Source organism: Corythoichthys intestinalis, chromosome 7 (genome assembly GCF_030265065.1).
Source record: "Corythoichthys intestinalis isolate RoL2023-P3 chromosome 7, ASM3026506v1, whole genome shotgun sequence".
NCBI classification, from domain to species: Eukaryota; Metazoa; Chordata; class Actinopteri; order Syngnathiformes; family Syngnathidae; genus Corythoichthys; species Corythoichthys intestinalis.
This window is the reverse complement of record NC_080401.1, coordinates 44,547,922-44,570,491: the sequence shown is the minus strand read 5'-3', so window position 1 is coordinate 44,570,491 and position 22,570 is coordinate 44,547,922. Positions and strand designations below refer to the sequence as shown.

At 40.3% G+C, this 22,570-nt stretch overlaps 1 protein-coding gene across 5 annotated transcripts in view; it reads left to right on the top strand.

Moving 5' to 3' along the window:
• The window catches only part of tjp3 (tight junction protein 3), a 78,516-nt gene that overhangs the window by 38,340 nt on the left and 17,606 nt on the right, over positions 1 to 22,570 (top strand). For all 5 annotated transcript variants that reach the window (XM_057841599.1, XM_057841597.1, XM_057841596.1 and 2 more), the window contains exons 5-20: positions 2,080 to 2,374; positions 4,904 to 5,007; positions 5,082 to 5,274; positions 5,344 to 5,419; positions 8,969 to 9,072; positions 9,140 to 9,221; positions 9,301 to 9,468; positions 9,550 to 9,662; positions 13,030 to 13,120; positions 13,635 to 13,717; positions 18,154 to 18,250; positions 19,443 to 19,531; positions 19,618 to 19,690; positions 19,773 to 19,846; positions 19,936 to 20,011; positions 20,085 to 20,241. In XM_057841599.1, coding sequence (XP_057697582.1) covers positions 2,080 to 2,374; positions 4,904 to 5,007; positions 5,082 to 5,274; positions 5,344 to 5,419; positions 8,969 to 9,072; positions 9,140 to 9,221; positions 9,301 to 9,468; positions 9,550 to 9,662; positions 13,030 to 13,120; positions 13,635 to 13,717; positions 18,154 to 18,250; positions 19,443 to 19,531; positions 19,618 to 19,690; positions 19,773 to 19,846; positions 19,936 to 20,011; positions 20,085 to 20,241 — 1,875 coding nt within the window. The remainder of the gene's footprint in view (positions 1 to 2,079; positions 2,375 to 4,903; positions 5,008 to 5,081; positions 5,275 to 5,343; positions 5,420 to 8,968; positions 9,073 to 9,139; positions 9,222 to 9,300; positions 9,469 to 9,549; positions 9,663 to 13,029; positions 13,121 to 13,634; positions 13,718 to 18,153; positions 18,251 to 19,442; positions 19,532 to 19,617; positions 19,691 to 19,772; positions 19,847 to 19,935; positions 20,012 to 20,084; positions 20,242 to 22,570) is intronic.

The window sequence follows — 22,570 nt, the reverse complement described above, 5'->3', positions numbered from 1 at the left end:
CCACATTTTCTGGAAACACAGTATCTTTAGAAATAAGACTTCTTTTAACCAATATACTTTGTTTTCACAGATTTCTGTACTATTCCGCATGTTTGTAGTGTTACCGCTGTATTTAATCATGGTGTTACACGTTCTGCATATGAAATGCACGTTAGCGAATTAGCTAATTAGCGTAGCGTCGGCGCTAACTATTAACATCTCAAAAACAACAACAATAAAGGCTAAACAGTACAAGAGGGTTTGTGTACTCACTTAGTATAGATGCACACGGGTCTTAACAACACACTCAGGAGATTTTTCAATTGAAATGCCTTAAAACTACTGCTGGACGTCTAAAAGACAAGGAGCAACGAATTACAGTGGGGCAAATAAGTATTTAGTCAACCACCGATTGTGCAAGTTCTCCTACTTGAAAAGATTAGGGAGGCCTGTAATTGTCAACATGGGTATACCTCAACCATGAGAGACAGAATGTGGATTAAAAAAAAAACAGAAAATCACATTGTTTGATTTTTAAAGAATTTATTTCCAAATTAGAGTGGAAAATAAGTATTTGGTCACCTACAAACAGGCAAGATTTCTTGCTGTCAAAGAGGTCTAACTTCTTCTAACGAGGTCTAACGAAGCTCCACTTGTTACCTGTATTAATGGCACCTGTTTTAACTCATTATCGGTATAAAGGCACCTGTCCACAATCTCAGTCAGTGACACTCCAAACTCCACTATGGCCAAGACCAAAGAGCTGTCGAAGGACACCAGAGAAAAAAATTGTAGACCTGCACCGGGCTGGGAAGACTGAATCTGCAATAGGTAAAACGCTTGGTGTAAAGAAATCAACTGTGGGAGCAATTATTAGAAAATGGAAGACATACAAGACCACTGATAATCTCCCTCGATCTGTAGCTCCATGTAAGATCTCACCCCGTGGCGTCAAAATGATAACAAGAACAGTGAGCAAGAATCCCAGAACCACATGGAGAGAGCTAGTGAATGACCTACAGAGAGTTGGGACCACAGTAACACAATGCACCGCTAGGGACTCAAATCCTGCACTGCCAGACGTGTCCCCCTGCTGAAGCCAGTACACGTCCAGGCCCGTCTGTGGTTCGCTAGAGAGCATTTGGGTGATCCAGAAGAGGACTGGGAGAATGTGTTATGGTCAGATGAAACCAAAATAGAACTTTTGGGTAGAAACACAGGTTCTCGTGTTCGGAGGAGAAAGAATACTGATTTGCATCTGAAGAACATCATTCCCACTGTGAAGCATGAGGGTGGAAACATGCTTTGGGGCTGTTTTTCTGCAAAGGAACCAGGACGACTGATCTGTGTAAAGGAAAGAATGAATGGGGCCATGTATCGAGAGATCTTGAGTGAAAATCTCCCACCAGCAAGGGCAGTGAAGATGAGATGTGGCTGCGTCTTTCAGTATGACAATGATCCCAAACACACAGCCAAGGCAACAAAGGAGTGGCTTCGTGAGAAGCATTTCAAGGTCCTGGAGTGGCCTAGCCAGTCTCCAGATCTCAACCCCATAGAAAATCTGTGGAGGGAGTTGAAAGTCCGTGCTGGCCAACGACAGCCCCAAAACTACACTGCTCTAGAGGAGATCTGCATGGAGGAATATGCCAAAATACCAGCAACAGTGTGTGAAAAGCTTGTGAAGAGTTACAGAAAACGTTTGGCCTCCGTTATTGCCAACAAAGGGTATATAACAAAGTATTGAGATGAACTTTTGGTATTGACCAAATACCTATTTTCCACCATGATTTGCAAATAAATTCTTTAAAAATCAAACCGTGATTTTCTGTTTTTTTTTTTTCACATTCTGTCTCGTGGTTGAGGTTTACCCATGTTGACAATTACAGGCCTCTCTAATATTTTCAAGTGGGAGAACTTGCACAATCGGTGGTTGACTAAATATTTATTTGCCCCACTGTATGTATGTAAAATTGTGAAGCAGCCGTGTTTTATAAAAGACCGGCTTGATCAGACTGAAGAAGATTCCAATAATGTAGCATTTTTGAGCAATTTCAGTCATGATTAAAACATGGATATATGTTCTATATGTATTGCTTCCAGACAGTGAAACGTCCTCGGAAAATCCAGATCCCGGCTACAACCAGGCCAGCTCGCGCCGCCTCCCACTCTAACCTGTTGGACCAAGACCCACCGAGAAGAATGCGACGCTATTCAGATGCCAGCGACAACAGGGACGCCAGCCGCTACCGCACACGGGCACGCAGCTCCTCTCCCGATCGCAACGGTTACGGAGGAACAATGCCATTGGTGTCGTCGGGATACAAGAGGCTACCGCACCATGATGTTGTTGACAAGCCCCTCAGAACAACTCTGGTTAAAAAGAAAATTTCAGACGGTGAGTTGAAACAAAAACTAGCAGTATAGTATGGGTCATTCCAGAACTGAAAGAAATTTTTGCTTAATTCTTTTATTGTGTTAGAAATCTCCCCATATTTTTGCTAGTGTAACAAATTTGATCTGTGATTTAACTCAGCCAGAAAACGCATGAAAATCTCTCGCCTTGACCTTGCCCACCTTGACCTACGTGAATTGTGTAGATCCGAGGAAAATACTTTTTTTTTTTGGGGGGGGGGGGGGAGTGAGGAGATTTTTTTTAATGTCGGTATGCAAGCGGGGAAAGCAGCACAAAGCCAAAAAAAAGCGCACCAGAGTGGCCAAAACATTGACTTATTTCAGCGAAACGGGAGGGTTCACTATTGTCCTGTCTTTTCAATGCCAAGGCTGATCTGATCTTTGTCAAAATCACACAGATGAAAAAACAGTGCCTGCTTTAACTAAAACCACCCAAAAATGTATAGGTTTTCATATTTTAATGAGGATACCATGTAAACAATGACAGAAAGCGGGAAAAATAAGTAAGTGAATCCTCTGCCTAAGGAGGCTTCAAGAGCAATTGAAACCAATTTTTACCAAACAATTTAAGTCAGGTGTGTGCCCAACAGTGTTGTTAATCTTACTGAAAAAAAGTAATTAATTATAGTTACAAATTACTTCTCCCAAAAAGTAATTGCGTTAGTAACTCAATTACCTGAATGTAAGAATAATTAGTTACTTGGCAAAGTAATTGGTGATAATTACTTTTTTTTTTCCCCTCAAAAGAAAAAAAAAAAAAAAAACACTGGCCACACTATGTGAAGTTTTTTGTGAAGGTTTTTGGTACAATTGGCCCGAGCCCAATTCTTTACCCTAATTTACTCTTTACCCTGGATCAACTGTTAAAACTTGTTAGAATTGCTCCCATTATTGCATTAGTTCCCTTCTCTCTACTTTCGACATATGAAAGTTTTTAAACTGTTTCATCATTTAAAGATAGATTCAAGTCAAGATTTTGCCGATTTAGAAGTATTTTATATAAAAAGTTACTTAGGTTCGCTAGGAAGGTTCTCTACAACAGAGCCGTCCTAAAAAGTCTACTGCTTCAAGATGGCGGCTGTCTACTAACGCATTTAGTGCAATGTCTGTCATTTTGCATCTAGTTATATCTATATACAGTACATGTGATATCTACCATGTCTACCATATCTACCATAACATGCGGGCGTAGTTTGTAGGCTATCGGCTACAACATGTATTATTGAAGCTACCTAGCATCGCGTCTGCTCGGCGTCACAACTTTCTTGCCTCTCCCCACTCCTGCTCTGCTCTGTCGTCTCGGTGAGTCAGTCTCCCTCAGACTTTTCGACCAGTATAGTAACGCATAGTAACGCATGCCTTTCCGTCCTCAGTAACGGTAACGGCGTTGCCAAGATGAGAAAAGTAATTAATTAGATTACCCACTACTGAAAAAAATAACGCCGTTAGTAACGCCGTTATTAACAACACTGGTGCCCAATTACTGATGAGTGGTTTAAAGCTGCCCTGCCCGCTATAAAACACACACCTGGTAAGAATTGTCTTCATGAGAAGCATTGCCTGATGTGCATCATGGCTCGGTCAAAAGAGCTGTCTGAAGACCATCTCTTAAGTCTGGATGTTCATCAATCGACAGTAAGAGAAGTTGTCTACAAATCGAGAGCGTTTGGCACTGTTTCTTCTCTCCCAAGGAGTGGCCGTCCGCCTAAGATGACGCCAAGAATTCAGCGCAGAATACTCAGAGAGGTAAAAAAGAACCCCAGAGTGTCTGCTAAAGACTTACAGAAATTACTGGCACAGTCCAATATTGATGTGCACACATCAACTATATGTAAAAATATGGCCAAGAATGGTCTTCATGGGAGGACTCCAGGGAGGAAGCCACTGCTGTCTAAAAAAAACATTGTTGCCCGTTTAATGTTTGCAAAAAAGCACTTGGACACTCCACAGAAGTTTTGGCAAAATATTTTGTGGACTGATGAAACCAAAGTTGAATAGTTTGTGAGTAACACTATTGCTGCCAAAGGGGGGCCACAAAATATTAAATGTGATGGTTCACTTACTCATTTTTCCCCTTCTGTCATTGTTTGCATGCTTTCCTCATTAAAATATGAAAACCTATAAATGTTTGGGTGGTTTGCGTTAAAGCAGACAGCGTTTCCATCTGTGTGATTTTGAAAAAGATCAGATCACATTTGATAGCGATTTTATGCAGAAATGTGAGAAATTCCAAAAGGTTTAGATATTTTTTCATACCACTGTAGTTTGTTACCAGAATAAGAACAAAAAATACTCTGTGTATTCTGTATACACATATGTATTAAATATACTGTGACGATAAACTGCGTATTTTACTGAAATAAAATGGGACGCAAAACCTTTTTTTTTTCCTTTTTAAGGTTTATAAAGAACAAAAATGTAGAAAAAAGAAAATTACTCTGCCCTTGTTTTTAAGGGGTGGAAAGTTGAGGTAATGTAGTGTAGTAGTATCACTCTAATGCTCATTTTGCAGAGTACGGCTTGAAGTTGGGCAGTCAGATATTCATCAAGCATATGACTGAAACGGGCTTAGCAGCAAAGGAAGGCACTCTGCAAGAAGGCGACCTGATTTTAAAGGTACGACTCTTTGCGAGCAGAACATTTTTATGCCGCTTATCCATTTAATCACAAGTAGCTCTCCCTCCCACCAGATCAACGGCATGACCACGGAAAACCTCTCCCTGCTAGAAACCAAGCACCTGGTGGAGAAGAGCCGCGGCAAACTGACAATGACAGTCCTACGTGACCAACGGAAGTTTCTGGTTAGCATCCCTGAGGTGGAGGACAGCGCCCCCAACAGTGAGGATGAGCGTCGGCGTAGACGCAGCAGTTCTGAGATGGAGGGTAAGACAAGAAGACGAGATGTTGACGAGCAATCAGACACTTTCTCTCATTTTTGTGCATTTGTTCTAGACATTTCTGACCTGGATGATCATTCACCTTCCCGCAGAACCTCACGTCATCCGACAAGAGAGAAACGGACGCACAGGTACATTAGCCATTTGACCGAAACGAGACACTTGAAAACGACTACAGCCAGGGTGTCAAACATATCTTTCACGCGGGACACATTGTTGTTTCATTTTCCTTCGGAGGACCATTATGTCTGCCAACCCATCAGGGCTGTCACGATTTATCAGATAATCCAGAACTAATTGATTATCAAATGATTAGACAACTGTTTTGGTCGTCGATGAATGGTTTAGATTAGTGCTGCAACGATTAATCGATTAACTCGAGTATTCGATTAGAGAAAAAAGATTCGAATTAAATGTTGCTGCTCCGAGTATTCGCTTAATTATTGTGGCGTTGTCATGGTTTATTTTGAAAGTGTTTTCAAGCAGTTTTATTGATTTGAGTGGATACACTGCCTTCTAGTCTGCCTCATTTCACATGGCTGAATCCAGCTGCTCCATGTTAAGACCAACATAAGATAAGTTTTTGTTTGCACTAATGTTTTTTTAATGTATTCATAATTCAGTTTATGGGTATATTTAGCCGTTTTTTTGTTGGAATATTTGTCTGAACCATTTGTTAAGAGCATTATAAAAAAAAAAAAAAAATTATAGCATTTAAGCTAGCGGACTTTTGCTATTTAAGTTAACCAATTGAGTTTTTTGGTGTACATAGATCCTTATTGAATTTTTTTATACCGTTTGAGGCTCAGCTCAGGTATTTTAATTTTTCATGTTACTTATCCGATTACTCGATTATTCGACAAACTAGTTCATCGATTAATCGACTACTAAAATAATCGATAGCTGCAGCCCTAGTTTAGATATACTGTAATAATTGTCCAAATTCTCATTTTTTAGCCTCTTAAATGCAAAAACTGTTTATCATATAAATTTTTAAATGATTAAAAAGCTAAAAGTAGTAAATAATAAATATTATTTTAATATTTAAAAATTGAAAACACATGACTTAATTTGATCTTATATTAGCCACACTGTGCGGGTGTGCGCTGATCCTCATGGGAAACGCAGTCTTCTTTAAGGCAAAGCTCTACCGCTTTTGTCCAGCAGCGTCACTAAAATTGACCAAAACTGACAAGTTACCTCGTGTAATTTGATTTTATATTAGCCACACTAAGCAACACGGTTAGCTAACCGTCATATGCTATCGTTTAGTCTCTACTGGATTCATTACCGTATTATTATTCATCTTACCCGCTCGAAACGGAAATGTCGTTTAATCCATCTTTAGGCGACTGGGAGATCATGATTTTACGACACTGTGCGGGTGTGCGCTGGTCCTCATGGGAAACGCAGTCATCTTTAAGGCAAAGCACTTCCGCTTCTGTCCACCGGCGTCGCTAAAATTGACCAAAACTGACAAGTTACCTAGTGTAATTTGATCTTATATTAGCCACACTAAGCAACACGGTCGCTAACTGTCATATGCTATCGTTTAGTCTCAACTGGATTCATTACCGTATTATTATTCATCTTAGCCGCTGGAAACGGAAATGTCGTTTAATCCGTCTTTAGGCGACTGGGAGATCACGATTTTACGACACTGTGCGGGTGTGTGCTGGTCCTCATGGGAAACGCAGTCATCTTTAAGGCAAAGCACTTCCGCTTTTGTCCACCGGCGTCGCTAAAATCGACCAAAACTTACCTAGTGTTGCTTTAAAGTGCATATGACAGGAGAAAAAAAGTATTAAATAGCATTATTATGTGAATTAGAATCGTATTTTGAGACGATTAGACTATATACAACAATTTAGCAAAGCACAGATGACGAGAAATTAGTCTTTTAATCTGCCGGTTAGCCACGCCTACCATTATAGGGCTCTAGCGTCCCCAACAGGTGGATGACGCCAGTGGGAGACTGGGCTAATCGGTTTTACTATTCAACCCATTGAGGGGGAATTATTCAAAACGAGGAAAACGCGACGAAGGGAGCCGCAAAATGTTGTTGTTTCAGTCTCTCTACTGCAAAATTTTTACAGGATATTCTTTTTATCCAAGTATTTTTCCCCAATAGCTAAATAAATGGCATGGTCATGACAAATAACAGTCTTGTGGTAAATGGAATATGAAATAATAACAATGCATTTTTTCAGGACGACATGGCAAAATTACTCCATAATGGTCAAAACTGTTGATTTCACCTTTACTGTCGCACCTCCCGAACGATATTTTTTGCTACCTAAATTGGGCTTATGTCATTTCCCTTCCCCAGCTTCAGAGAATGTAAACAAACCAAGAGGCGTGACAGCTAACCAACATGCTAACCCGAACCAAGTGATGTTTCAAGGTCTTCGAAGCGGAAAATCGCACATAACTAGCCCGGATCATTTCACATTACGACTGGGTTGTCGATTGTCTTCGTTCATCGGCAACCTGCCCCGCGGCGAACAAGTTAGAGCTCGTCGCTCCCCTGCTGAGGGCAGAGGGCTCGTTTGAAGCAGCTGGACAATGACCGCCGGACAAACCGGCCGACGTCGGAGGAGCGTGTAGCTGCCAAATGGTTAACACAAATATGGCAAAATAATGCTTTACTACACGGCGAAGTCGTAAACAGCGAGAGACTCAGTGGAGGAGGGCGGCTGCAGTTATTATGCAGCTAACATGACAATATCTGTATGAGGAGAGCTTTTTACATGCCCATGCATAATCAAACGTAAGTAGTCCTTTATTTAAAGAAAGTTTGTAGTGTTTACTTTGTAATCGCTGTATTCGCAGCTATTTTTAACTCAAAATTGCAATTTCTGATCGGTTGGAAAATTTGACTGAACACCGAACACAGGAAGAGGGCAATAAGCAGAGTATAGTGCTCTCCCGGCGGGGGGATGTGTGACAAGCCGCCGGTCGTCGGCCGAGGGGACAAGGAGCATGTCAGCCACAAAATGCAAGCCACCTACATATTAAAATGTTTCCAGTATTTGATAAATTACAAAACACGATGTTTACTCACTTCCTTTTAAGTCCTATCGTCCCATAGTAGTAGGGCTTGTTTTGGCCAAATCCACCAGTGAATGGGAACCTTTTGAAACCTCCAAAAGGCTCACACGCCACTCTCTCATGCAGCAAGATTTTTCTGCAGCGGTTTGGCTGGCGTGACCCGAAAAATAAACGAATTAATCCGCAAAATCAGCTGAATCCTTAGTCCTTCTCATACAACAGTACGGCTGTATAATGAAGAGGACTCCTTGGCCCGTACACGTCACAGCGCCCTCTTCCTCAATGAAAGACGGAAGCCGGAAGTCTGTCATTTTCGTTGCGCGGGATTCAAAAAATTGAATAAATATATCGATCGCTTTTTCACACATCCAAGTGGTCCATTTCATTCAGGAGCATAAAATACCGCGTGTATTATGAAATAAACATGCTTATTCGTTTCTCAGGCACTTTAAATTTTAATTCAAACTACAAAAATGTGATTTCAGTTTCATTTTAGCAAGAAACATTGAGCCCATGGACATGATTTCCTTTCCTGGGCCACACAAAATAATGCAATGGTCCCGATCTGGCTCCTGGACGTTCAGTTTAATAACCTGTGCACTGTTTCTGTGCTGTTCCCTGAACACCAGGACGAGAGCAGAACTTCCTTCTTTGGTCGTCAAGTCTAGGGATTCTTCTCCCGTGCGCTCCACTTTACCTCGACCCCCTGCGAGAGGCTTTGCATCGCGTCGGGGTAAGTTCCGGAGTCACACCTGTCTCGTGACCAACGTGAATGTGACGCGTCATGTCGTTTCTCTCAGCACCGTCTGACTCGGAGTCGGACCGCAGCGCCTCTCCACCACCCGCCAGGACAGACAGTCTGAACCATTCCAGCAAATACAAGTACACATTTCACAATTTTGCATTATTTGTTTGAAGTGATGTATTTGTGTTTAAATCAATTGAAATCCCCCAATTGCAGAAGCCTGCCTGGATTGTCCACCCTGCCAAACCCAAAGTCCTCGCCCGCCGCCCACAACTGGTCGTCGTCCAGGCCCGCCTCATCATCCTCACGGCCACGCAAGCCCGTGTCGGATTCTGACTCAGACCGCAGCGGGTCCCCCCATAGAGGAAGCCCTAGCAGATATAAGTAAGCTGTGATTGATGCTCAAGAGGATTGTAAATCAGAAGTGCAGCAATTTCTGGTTCTGATTGATTTCCTCTTTGGCAGCCCTAGAGTTCTTCCTTCTGATTTGTCCCATACTGGTGTGAGATCTTCCCCCATTATGGTGCGCCAGGAGCCCCCAAGGAGGGTCAACTCTCCCTTGAGAGTCCCACCCCCAGGTCTGTAATTTCCAATATTTTTTTAAAATAATTGTAAAATGCGTCTCAGTTATATAACGTATTAGAGTTGTCTGATAATATCGGCCGATAAAAGCCTTTTAAATGGATAATGTAGACATCAAGTGAAAATGCATGTCACCTTCAAAGTGAATATAGAAGCCTTCTGTCTTCATACAAGGGCTGGTCACAGCTTAGCACAACAGCTATACTTATTGATATATTGTGGTGCAATATTGGCACTTTTTCCTCTTACTTCCAGTTGAAGTTGTTCTCTTGTTTTGCACAGAATGTTTATTTGAAATACCTTGAAGTTATTACATTTATCATTATTAAAGCATCCAGTGGGGCATCACCTTGCAATTACCCATAAAAGTTCACGACCGCATTTATCGGTTTGATATCGGTATCGGATTTTTGGAGTCTGACAATATTAGGATATCAGTTAAAAAGTCATTATCGGAGAACTCTTATTTCATAGCCTTTCCAGGAAGAATGAGTTTTAAAAAATTGATGGAGTTCATTTATTTCCATCATTAAATTATGTTTCCATGATCATCTCATTTTCTGTTTCCTGATCCTGTACAACACTATTTTCTGGTATGTTATACTTTTTGATAGCAAAGTGAAATTAGAAAATTACATTTATTTCATTAGTTCAATTAATAAAAAAGTGGACCACAACCTGCCGCGATGAGTGGAAAAACCAAAAAAAAAAATGTTTTAAATCTTTTTTTGTGTGTGTGTGTTCAATGTACTAGTATTTCTTCAGATTTAGCATTGGAAAGAGATACATATAAGACATGTTGTTTCACTTTTTTTCACCGAAGTACAATTTTTAAAAAACGTATATGTACTATATATATATATATATATATATATATATATATATATATATATATATATATATATATATATATTGAAATTAGTGCTGCAACGATTAATCGATTAACTCGAGTGTTCGATTAGGAAAAAAATCTTCAAATTAAATTTTGTTGCTTTGAGTATTCGTTTAATTAAAGTGGCGTTGTAATGGTTTACTTTGAAAGTGTTTGCATTTAGTTTTATTGATTAGGGTGGATACACTGCCCTCTGGTTTGCCTCTTTTCACATGGCTGAATCCAACTGCTACCTGTTAAGACCAACGTAAGTTTTTGTTTGAGCTAATGTTTTTTAATGCATTCATAATTTAGTTTATAGGTATATTTAGCCGTTTTGTGTGGGAATATGTGTCTGAAGCATTTGTTAAGAGCATTGAAAAAAACAACAACTTTAGCATTCTATAACATTTAAGCTAGCAGACTTTTTCTATGTAAGTTAGCCAATTGTTCTTTTGTTTTACATAGATCCTCATTTAAAAAAAAAAAAAATTAAACCGTCTGAGGCTCAGCTCAGGTATTTTAATTTTTCATGTTCCTTATCCAATTACTCGATTATTCGAACTAACTAGTCCATCGATGAATTGACTACAAAAATATTCGATAGCTGCAGCCCTAATTTAAATACATGGTTTTTAAGCACTTTAAGTGTACCGGTAATAATTATGACAAGTTTTAAACATGTTACTGTCTAAAGTAGAAAAATGCTTGGCTTTAGTAAATGCTTTATTGAGTGAGTCCACTCAAATCCGCTCAAGCAGCTCACTTGCACACAATGAGTTGCCACTGCAACTGTTTAACGAGTTAAACAAGGATTGACGCATGCGGCACTTTGAAGTTTGCGCGTCTGGAAAGATCAAACCAAACATCTGTCAATCATCATTAACTTTAATAAGCAACTCCAGTGCACTGCCTGACCAACAAAGAACAGGGAGAGAGAGAGAAGGAGAGTGAGACTACGTGATCGGCTCGGGACAGCTCACCTGTATTTATTTATTTGAAAAAAAATCCGCAGTGGACTGAGAGCCCGAAGTTTGAAACGCGAAGTAGCGAGGGATCACTGTACTAACAAATGTCATGCTGATACATACAGTGTATCACAAAAGTGAGTACACCCCTCGCATTTCTGCAGATATTTTAGTATATCTTTTCATGGGACAACACTAACAAAATGACACTTTGACACAATGAAAAGTAGTCTGTGTGCAGCTTATATAGAATTCATTTCCCCCTCAAAATAACTCAAAATATAGCCATTCATATCTAAACCCCTGGCAACAAAAGTGAGTACACCGCATGGGAACTACGTACATCACTAAATGCCCGAATTGAGTACTGCTTGTCATTTTCCCTCCAAAATGTCATGTGACTCATTACAGGAGTGCTGTCAGCATTGCTGCAGAGATTGAAGAGGTGGGGGGTCAGCCTGTTAGTGTTCAGATCCGACGCCGCACTCTACATCAAATTGGTGTGCATGGCTGTCACCCCAGGAGGAAGCCTCTTCTGAAGACTGTGCACAAGAAAGCCCGCCCGTCTCATCAGACCATAGGACATGGTTCCAGTAATCCATATGCTTTGTTGACATGTCATCAGCAAACTGTTTGCGGGCTTTCTTGTGTACCGTCTTCAGAAGAGGCTTCCTCCTGGGGTGACAGCCATGCACACCAATTTGATGTAGAGTGCAGCGTATGGTCTGAGCACTAACAAGCTGACCCCCCACCTCTTCAATCTCTGCAGCAATGCTGACAGCACTCCTGTAATGAGTCACATGACATTTTGACAGGAAAATGACAAGCAGTACTCAATTTGGACCTTTAGGGATGTATGTTTTTTCATAGGGGCGTACTCACTTTTGTTGCCAGGGATATTAATGGCTATATTTTGAGTTATTTTGAGGGGAAAATAAATGAACTCTTATTATGTAAGCTGCACACAGACTACTTTTCATTGTGTAAAAGTGTCATTTTGTCACTGTTGTCCCATGAAAAGATATACTTAAATCTGTAGAAATGCGAGGGGTGTACTCACTTTTGTGACACACTGTAAGTGCTTTTCGATATTTAGTTTCCAACCCCCATAAAACCACAGAAGAAGAAAAGACTTCTGCTGGCATGTCGAGTTGGGTACAACTGGTTATGTTTCAAAATGTAACCGTAACCAGACCGAATAAAAACATTTTTCATATTTTTTCAAACAGAGTGGTATCAGTAGAGTATAGACATCGGCCAATACCACATAGCCGTGCCTCGGAATCCGTGTCAGGTGCGAAAAATGGTGTTGGAACAACACTAATTAGAGCTTACTTCTAATAAAAACACAATTCGTCATCTCTTGTATGGTGAAACAGTCAAAATGATTGTGGATCTTGGAATTGCCCTTGTGAAAAGTTGCTTTTTTAATAAATCAGTTATGCTAACATTTCCTAATTCATGCCATCACAGTGCAGCAAAACGGAATTCAATGTAACTCGCAATCTCTCCAATCTTCCTCAGATTCCGAGTCAGAGTCGGAAGGCAGCTCGGCGCCTCCTCGGAGGCGGAGCACCGCCTACAGTCAAGACTCGTACAACAGCAGCAGATACAGGTACACATGAAGGCGCCGTCCCCACCTCCCCCCACCTCAACACCCTCCTGGGACACTGACCAAACAAGGCTTTTACTTTTATGACTTCTTATATTTAGCCATTTTATTTTTTAAAGTTACAGAAAGGCTACATCCTCTTTCTTGTGATTGTTTTTATTTTTCGCATGCGTGTGTGATCAGATTGTAGCCCTATGGATCTTATGTATTTTTGGGTTGTATCATATGTGTTTTAAGCACTGAAATAAAAAGTGACTTTCACTGATCATGTCCCTCTCCATTATGTGGCTAAGTGCTGATAAAATAGAAGACGCTACCATGCGATACATATAAATGCTTACTTCGAATTATCAATAGTCATCACAAAGCGGTCAAAGAGAGGATTCAGAGACGCAAAGGTGAATATTCCCTCATTCGTAATCATCATATTAGCCACATGCCCACCCCCGTCCTTCCAAATGTAACCGAGACTTGTCTTCCTCCTCCCTCACTCCCGCCTCCCTTTCGTCTTTTTCAGAGTTTTGGCAGATGTTACCTCGCAACCGGAAACAGGCCGACCCAGTGCTTCCGGGATACCGGTCGGCGTTGCGCCACGCAGAGGTGAGGATGCACGTCAAGTTACTAGGGATGCCAAAAACGATTAGTTTGCTTGTCGACTAATCACCAATTCTTTTTAATTAGTGAACTAATTGACTCATAATAACTTTAATCTTATGTTACTCTGGGCCTAAAGGGAACCACAGACAGAAAGACTTCTAGTTGTTAAAAGATAAACATTATCATGCGTTAAATAATTTCATATTAAAACCCCTCTGGATGTTTTCATTTTTATACAATTTGTAAAATGAATTTAACTAGTATGTCGCCAAGTGACAAACACTGGGTTACGCTGCCGGGCTTCCAGAGTATGACTCTAGCGACATGTCATGTGTTCAGCCCTTTCAATTTGAACGCGAGAAGAACAATAATGAGCATGACAGCACTGTCAATATTTCACAAAACGAGCAGCAAAAGCAAAATGAACAGGAAAGACTAGATGAGACGAGACGAGAGTAGGACAAAACCGGTGTTCTGACAATACAGTGGGGCAAATAAGTATTTAGTCAACCACCAATTGTGCAAGTTCTCCCACTTGAAAATATTAGAGAGGCCTGTAATTGTCAACATGGGTAAGCCTCAACCATGAGAGACAATGTGGGAAAAAAAACAGAAAATCACATTGATTTTTAAAGAATCTATTTGCAAATCATGGTGGAAAATAAGTATTCGGTCAATACCAAAAGTTCATCTCAATACTTTGTTATGTACCCTTTGTTGGCCATAACGGAGGCCAAACGTTTTCTGTAACTCTTCACAAGCTTTTCACACATTGTTGCAGGTATTTTGGCCCATTCCTTCATGCAGATCTCCTCTAGAGCAGTGATGTTTTGGGGCTGTCGTTGGGCAACACGGACTTTGAACTCCCTCACCAGATTTTCTATGGGGTTGAGATCTGGAGACTGGCTAGGCCACTCCAGGACCTTGAAATGCTTCTTACGAAGCCACTCCTTTGTTGCCCTGGCTGTGTGTTTGGGATCATTGTCATGCTGAATGACCCAGCCATGTCTCATCTTCAATGCCCTTGCTGATGGAAGGAGATTTTCACTCAAAATCTCTCGATACATGGCCCCATTCATTCTTTCCTTTACACAGATCAGTTGTCCTGGTCCCTTTTGCAGAAAAACAGCCCCAAAGCATGATGTTCCCACCCCCGTGCTTCACAGTGGGTATGGTGTTCTTCGGACGCAATTCAGTATTCTTTCTCCTCCAAACACGAGAACCTGTGTTTCTACCAAAACGTTCCATTTTGGTTTCAGCTGACCATAACACATTCTCTCAGTCCTCTTCTGGATCATCCAAATGCTCTGTAGCGAACCGCAGACGGGCCTGGTCGTGTACTGGCTTCAGAAGGGGTACACGTCTGGCAGTGCAAGATTTGAGTCCCTGGCGGAGCATTGTGTTACTGATAGTAGCCTTAGTTATTGTGGTCCCAGCTCTCTGTAGGTCATTCACTAGTTCCCCCTGTGTGGTTCTGAGATTTTTGCTCACCGTTCTTGTTATCATTTTGACGCCACGGAGATCTTGCATGGAGCCCCAGATCGAGGCAGATTATCAGTGGTCTTGTATGTCTTCCATTTTCTAATAATTGCTCCCTCAGTTGATTTCTATACACCAAGTGTTTTACCTATTGCAGATTCAGTCTTCCCAGCCTGGTGCAGGTCTACAATTTTATCTCTGGTGTCCTTCGACAGCTTTTTGGTCATAGTGGAGTTTAGAGTGTGGCTGACTGAGGTTGTGGACAGGTGTCTTTTATACCGATAATGAGTTAAAACTGGTGCCATTAATACAGTTAACGAGTGGAGACTCTTTGACAGCCAAAAATCTTGCTTATCTGTAGGTGACCAAATGCTTATTTTCCACTCTAATTTGGAAATCTTTAAAAATCAAACAATGTGATTTTCTGTTTTTTTTTTTTTTTTTCCACATTCTGTCTCTCATGGTTGAGGTTTACCCATGTTGACAATTACAGGCCTCTTTAATCTTTTCATGTAGGAGAACTTGCACAATTGGTGGTTGACTAAATACTTATTTGCCCCACTTTATGTGCTTTACTGGCGAAACGTGCTACAAGAGGTGAATTTGACACCCAAAGTACTACCGTGCGCTTTCAGCTTGTTTTCATAAGATACATACGGATAGAACATACTAAAGATGCCTTAAGAAAATACTTAAACGTAGTAATATCAAATAAGGGTGGTTTAAATACGCTACGTGACTAATGTGGTGAACAGATCAACAATCTGCTTTAAAGCTACAGCAAAAAAACAAAATGCTTAAAGGTATGAGAGGGAAACACATGAAAAGGGTATTTGGAGGCAATGAAAATGTAATAAAAGACTCAATAAAAAACACAAATGGTAAGTACGCGCAGATTTTAATCAATGAGCGCATGTGTTGGACGTCTCGCCGCGTAAGAAGGAATTGCAGAACACCGGTAGTGTCCGTCTAGTGATATTGACAAACTACGTCATCGACCTTAGTGTCCATTGCGCGCATAAAACATGTACTAAATATTATAGATTTTAAAATCACTGTAACAGAGTAAATAAAACGTGTTACTACCAACCTCTGCTTATACTTATGAGTGAATTAAGAAGACATTATTATATCATTGCACATGTTATTTTCACACTAAACTGCAAAAGGGCGGTCAAAGCCTGTGTTTCAACATTGACGGTAACTTATAAAAAAAACTGAGAAGGGCTGAACAAAATGGCACTGAAAAGAAAATGTGACGTTAGCATACCGTACATTTATTCAGCCTGTTGTTCTGTATTCTGTTTTCATTTTAAATTCGCCTTTCCAGATGGCATGTCTTTCAAATTTTCCCCCAAAAATGCAATTTACCGTATACTCCAGTGCGACTTGTAGTTCGAAAAATATGGTAAAACAAAATAAGTAAAATAAGTTTTTTTTTTTTTTTTATTAAAACATAAAAATGAAAAACATATTGTACATTTGAATACTATATTTACTATTAACAGGCTCAAAAAGGAGGACAATTTTTAGATAATGTCTGCACAATTTATTAACGATCAAAATAGTTGTTGATTAATTTGATAACTGGTTCAATCAGTCGATTAATCATGTCATCCATCTGTTTTCTATAGCTATTAAAACTAATGTTTGAATTTGAGTTCTCTTAATGCAGTGCTTCTCAATTATTTTCTGTTACGCCCCCCCCCAAGCAAGACGTAAATGTTTCGCGCCCCCCCAAACTCTCCGCCGCCACTGTAAATAGTATTATTCGTCTATAAAATTACTATTATAAATACGCATCTGCCTAACATTGTGTCCTTTTTTTCTAATAAAGAAAAAAAGTAACAGATCAACTTATAATAAAGTATAACTTTATTAACATTGTTTTGTTTGTAACAGAGAAGACTTGACGTGCATCAATTTGCCTGAATTTAAAAAAAAAAAAGTCACATTCAAACTGTAAAAATACACTCAAGGTATTTTTGACCATTTGATACAGAAAAATAAAATGTAATAAAATCCGTAAATAATAACAAATTCAAATTGATTAGAAACATTTACTCATGAGGACAATATGCCAAAAAATTTGACCGAAAAAACAAAAATGAATAAAGGAAAAAAAGAGTGTCCTTGGACAGAAGGACAGTTTTTATTTTTGCTGCTCACACTCAGTATTACCTCCTTTGCAATGGTGTGGAGTCATTATGCAATGAGCATGCTAACAATGCTCACTGGTTTACTGATATAACACTGACAAAGCAGGACTATTGTTGGCAATATTCGGCACGTTTTCGCTGAAAAACAATCAAGCGGCTTATCTATGAGATTGGGGTCGAATGTCTTTAAGTGGTGTCTTAATTGATTTGGCTTCTGGCAGTCCGCTATAATTATTTTCAGACACAGTAAACAGTAGTCTTTCCTCATCACCCCACTGTATTAAAAGTCAAAGCTAAAAGGCAAACGGCCCGAAAAAAGCGCATTCTCGGCGGCCGAGGTAGAACCGTAGGTGAGGGCGGTCGTCGTGACGATCCCAAGCCGAAAATGGCACTTCTCGGGCGGCGACGTGAGAACCGGACAAGACAGTGGGTCGCTGTGTGAGTGAGTCCGGTCGGAAAACGGCTTTCGAAAACGGCGGCGCACTGCTCTCCATGTCTGTTTTCTGTGTGCTGAGTGCTCTTCCTTAGTTCAAAAATACTGCACGCACTCTGAAAATGAGAGCGCCACTGCCACCCACTGAGTGCATCTGCAAGTACACTTTATTCCAGTCCGGCAAAAAAAAAAAAAAAAAAAAAAAAAAAAAAAAAAGAAAAAAAAAAGCATGTTTCCCGAGGACACATGCGCCCCCCCCCCTGGCATCGCTCTGCGCCCCCCCAGGGGGGCGCGCCCCACTATTTGAGAAGTACTGTCTTAATGTATATATGCATGCATTACTGATATTAAATTGTCAATGCCTACAGCTTCGTCCGAGTCTGATTCAGAGGCCAGTTATACGTCCGCCCCTCGCAGGCACTCCACAGACAGTGAGAAGTCAGAACGAGCCAGAAACCGATACAGGTGGGATTTTTTTGTTTTTTCCTCTCCACAATATTTTAATTTATCATACACACTTGAAAGAACATGACAAAACAAAACATTCCACAAGTCAAATATTTTCACACATTATGATACCACAGGTTTTTGAACGCCCCACTTGTCAATAAACTCCAATAAAGGTTTCCCAAAATTCCCCAAATACAGTGGGGAGAACAAGTATTTGATACACTGCCGATTTTGCTGGTTTCACACAAAAATACACACAGTGCCAGGCTTCAACTGGGACCGTGTGCTTTGGTCAGATGAGACCAAGATTGAGCTTTAAGGCAACAAACACTCTAAGTGGATCTGGCGTGCCACGAAAGATACACATGCTGAAAAGCACCTCATACCCACTGTGAAATATGGGGACGCACTAATGGGTAGTCGTTCAATGCGCCCCATGTGGCAGTGTATTCATGATGCGCCATGAACTAAAATACAATGAATACATTATTTCTTTACTTTAACGAGAAAACGTGAAGCTCTGTTGTCCCCAAAAATAACCCATAAATAAGCTTGCCTGGCACGGCCAGACTGTTCTCCCTGTATTTTTCAAACACTGAGAGAAAAGTCTGGGAACCAGCCCATTAACGGCCTCTCGAGCAGGTACAAAATCAGTCGACAAATCAGATTCGTTTATTTACGTGACGTGTTCTTAACGAGCTACTTCACTCTTGCGCGTCAGAAGTCGTCTCCACAACAACACAGATGGTGAACAGGAGAGCCGAGAATATGTTCCAATCCATGGTAAAATCAGTTTTAAATGACCAAAAACACATCGACACGAGTTATTGACAACAGTCTGTCTCGCGCTAGCCATGTTGAATAAACTCCGCTCTCCTCGTATGTTTACTTCCGCATGCAAGTCCCTAGTCCTGCCCTTGTCGTTTTACTAACGTCACGTCTGCCTGTCGCTGATTGGTCCACTCCGCTGTCTGTTTGCTGTGGCTTGCTCCGCCCTGGAAATTGTATCCGCTGAGTGGTGGCCAGACTCAATAGCTGGAACAGCGGTGAATCTGGTGTACCAGGCAATAAATAAGCTGCTTCGCAAAGTTCAAATGAAGAGGAAAAAAGTAGCAGCTTATAGTCCAAAAATTACACTAAATTTCCTACTCTCTGCAGAAACATTTTTTGGCAGTTTAAATTAATTTAATCCATTAATTAACTTTAGAGTCCTTCCCGAGATCAGGCCATCTTCGGCAGATGTGAATCCGGAGCCGCCTCGCCGAATCCCATTGCCCGTCCACCCGCCACCTGATGGTGAGTGTGTTGAGAAAAGCACACAGATGTTTGTGTAATGATTCTGTGAGAGAAAATACATGTGTGTCCCTTTCCACATTATTCAGATTCCTCAGACTCTGATGATTTGTCACACCTCCGGAGATCGGGCAGCTCAGACCGCGGCGATAGCAGACGCAGGTATAACAAATTATCTAAAAAGCACTCGGTCACTAAAAACGGAAACAAATGAAACTTAAATCACTTCTTTTGCATCTTAAAGTGCTCCTGATGTGGCACACAAAAACAGCACCATGATGTCCGGAATCTCCGTAAAGAGCAGGCCGTCAGTCAGCTGTAAGAACTGCAATTAAGTGTTTTCTTTAAAAGTGTTTTTCAGATAGAGGAATAGATGATTCCTAAATTTAACACATTGTTATGAACAGCATCTGCTCCCACTGCGCTGGCAGAAGAGCCCATCTACTCCTTACCTCCAGATTCCTACCCGACAACCCACCAAGGGTAAGGTCTATAAGATCTAGCCGCACCCCACAGAATATCGCAATCAAGCCCCACTGTTTTTGCGGTCCTCAAGGTACAGCTCAGACTTGCAAACGGTGTCGTTTGTCAAGGAAAGCAGCGTTGGCCTGAGGCTGGTGGGCGGCAACGACGTGGGTATCTTCGTGGGAGGGGTGCAACCCAACAGCCCCGCCTATGAACGGGGGATGCAAGAGGGTGACCAGATCTTAAAGGTGAGGGTGACAAACCAAATATTGAAAGTCATTACGTTATATTTTCACAGGCCACATCGTAGTTATTGTTTCCTTCTTAGAAGGCATTATGTCTGCCAACCTGTATAAACATTCAATACATTGGCTGCCATTGACGGCTCTAGATGCCCAATCCATTTTGACTTGGAATGTCGGCAGAGATTGATCTCGTGAAACTAGGACTGCTACTATTACACAACTACATGGGACAACTAATTATTGAATGCATTACCAACTATTTTGAGAGTTGATGATGAGCAGTGGTGTTACCAGGATGCCAGGTGTGGGTGGGCATTAGTCTCACCAGGGGGGGCAAAAAAATATATATATATATAATATATATATATATATATATATATATATAAGGGCTGTCAAACGATTAAAAATTTTTAATCGAGTTAATTACAGCTTAAAAATTAATTAATCGTAATTAATCGCAATTAATCACAATTCAAACCATCTATAAAATATGTCATATTTTTCTGTAAATTATATATATATTCTGTAAAATAAATTGTTGGAATGGAAAGATGAGACACAAGATGGATATATACATTCAACATACGGCACATAGGGACTGTAGTGGGCATTTCACTCTACTGTCATTTAAATCTGTCTATGCTGTCCTCACTCTGAAGCGTCTACTTTTCCCAAAGCTAGACAGCTAGTGAATGACGCCATAATAATCAGACTTCCTCCTTTTTCATCTGATTTATTAATAAAATGGCCTCAAACCATTGTCCTCTTTAGACCGTTGTAAAACTACAAAAAAAAGTACACAAGCATTGCATTAGCAACAACGTTAGCTTAGCACGCTATACAGGTTCACTTAACATAAACAAAAAGCGTCTCATACAAAAAATATAACATTTCCCTTACTAACATAATATGTACATTATTTACAACAACCATACTTACGGGCAAATCTTGTCCAAGGATCATATAAGCACAACATTACAACGTAGGCGTCAGCCCGAGACGTCGTGCAGCCATATTGAACTGGCAAGAACACAATAAACCATGTCGCAAAGCGACCACAAGAGTTCGCTGTTAGACAGCACAAAAAGCCTTGCTGTAAAACTGTCTGAGCGGGACATATGCGTTAATTGCGTCAAATATTTTAACGTGATTAATTGAAAAAATTAATTATCGCGCGTTAACGCGATAATTTTGACAGCCCTAACATATATATATATATATATATATATATATATATATATATATATATATATATATATATATAGGTACAATGCTCAAGTAGGTCGAAATCCAGCATAGGGCTACTGCACCTTAAAACATGGTTTGTTTTCTCCTTGAGATAACTGTTGTTGTGATTTGGTCGAAACAAATAAAAGTTTATTTGAATTTATTTGACCTAGAACTAGGGCTGTCAAAATTATCGCGTTAACACGCGGTAATTTTTTTTTAAAATTCATCACGTTAAAATATTTGACGCAATTAACGCACATGCCCCGCTCAGATTAAATTGACAGCAGTGCAATGTCCGCTTGTTACGTGTTACTTGTTTTTTGTTGTTTGGCGCCCTCTGCTGGCGCTTAGGCCCAAGTGATTTTATGGGTTTGGGGAGTAAACATGGTGTAATGACATCAAAAATGGCGAGCTACGAGTTTACTTTTTGATTGAAAATTTTACAAATTTTAATAAAACGAAAACATTAAGAGGGGTTTAATCTAAATTTCTATAACTTGTACTAACATTTATCTTTTAAGAACTACAAGTTTTTCTATCCATGGATCGCTTTAAAAGAATGTTAATAATGTTGATGCCATCTTGTTGATTTATTGTTATAATAAACAAATACAGTACTTATATACCGCATGTTGAATGTATATATACGTCATGTGTCTTATCTTTTCATTCCAACAGAAAAATATGGCATATTTTATAGATGGTTTGAGTTGCGATTAATTACGATTAATTTTTAAGGTGTAATTAACTCGATTAAAAATTTCAATCGTTTGACAGCCCTTCCTAGAACACATCCATAACTGAACAGTATGGACATGCAGGTGACGATGTTTTTTTTTAGGTAACCTATTGTGGTTCCTCTGTTTTATTATTATTATTATTATTATTATTATTATAGTTATTCTTTGTTCCGCAGCCCCTTTGAGCTCAATTTGACCCCCTTAGAATGCTTTAAAATGCACCAAAATCGACAGGCAGGTCAAGACAGGTGCAATCTTAGATACCGTGTAAAGACAAATTCCACACTATGTAGCGCCACCTAGCAGTCATTCTTTGTCCCGCCGATGCTTTGAGCCCTACTTTGACCCCCTCAGAATGCTTC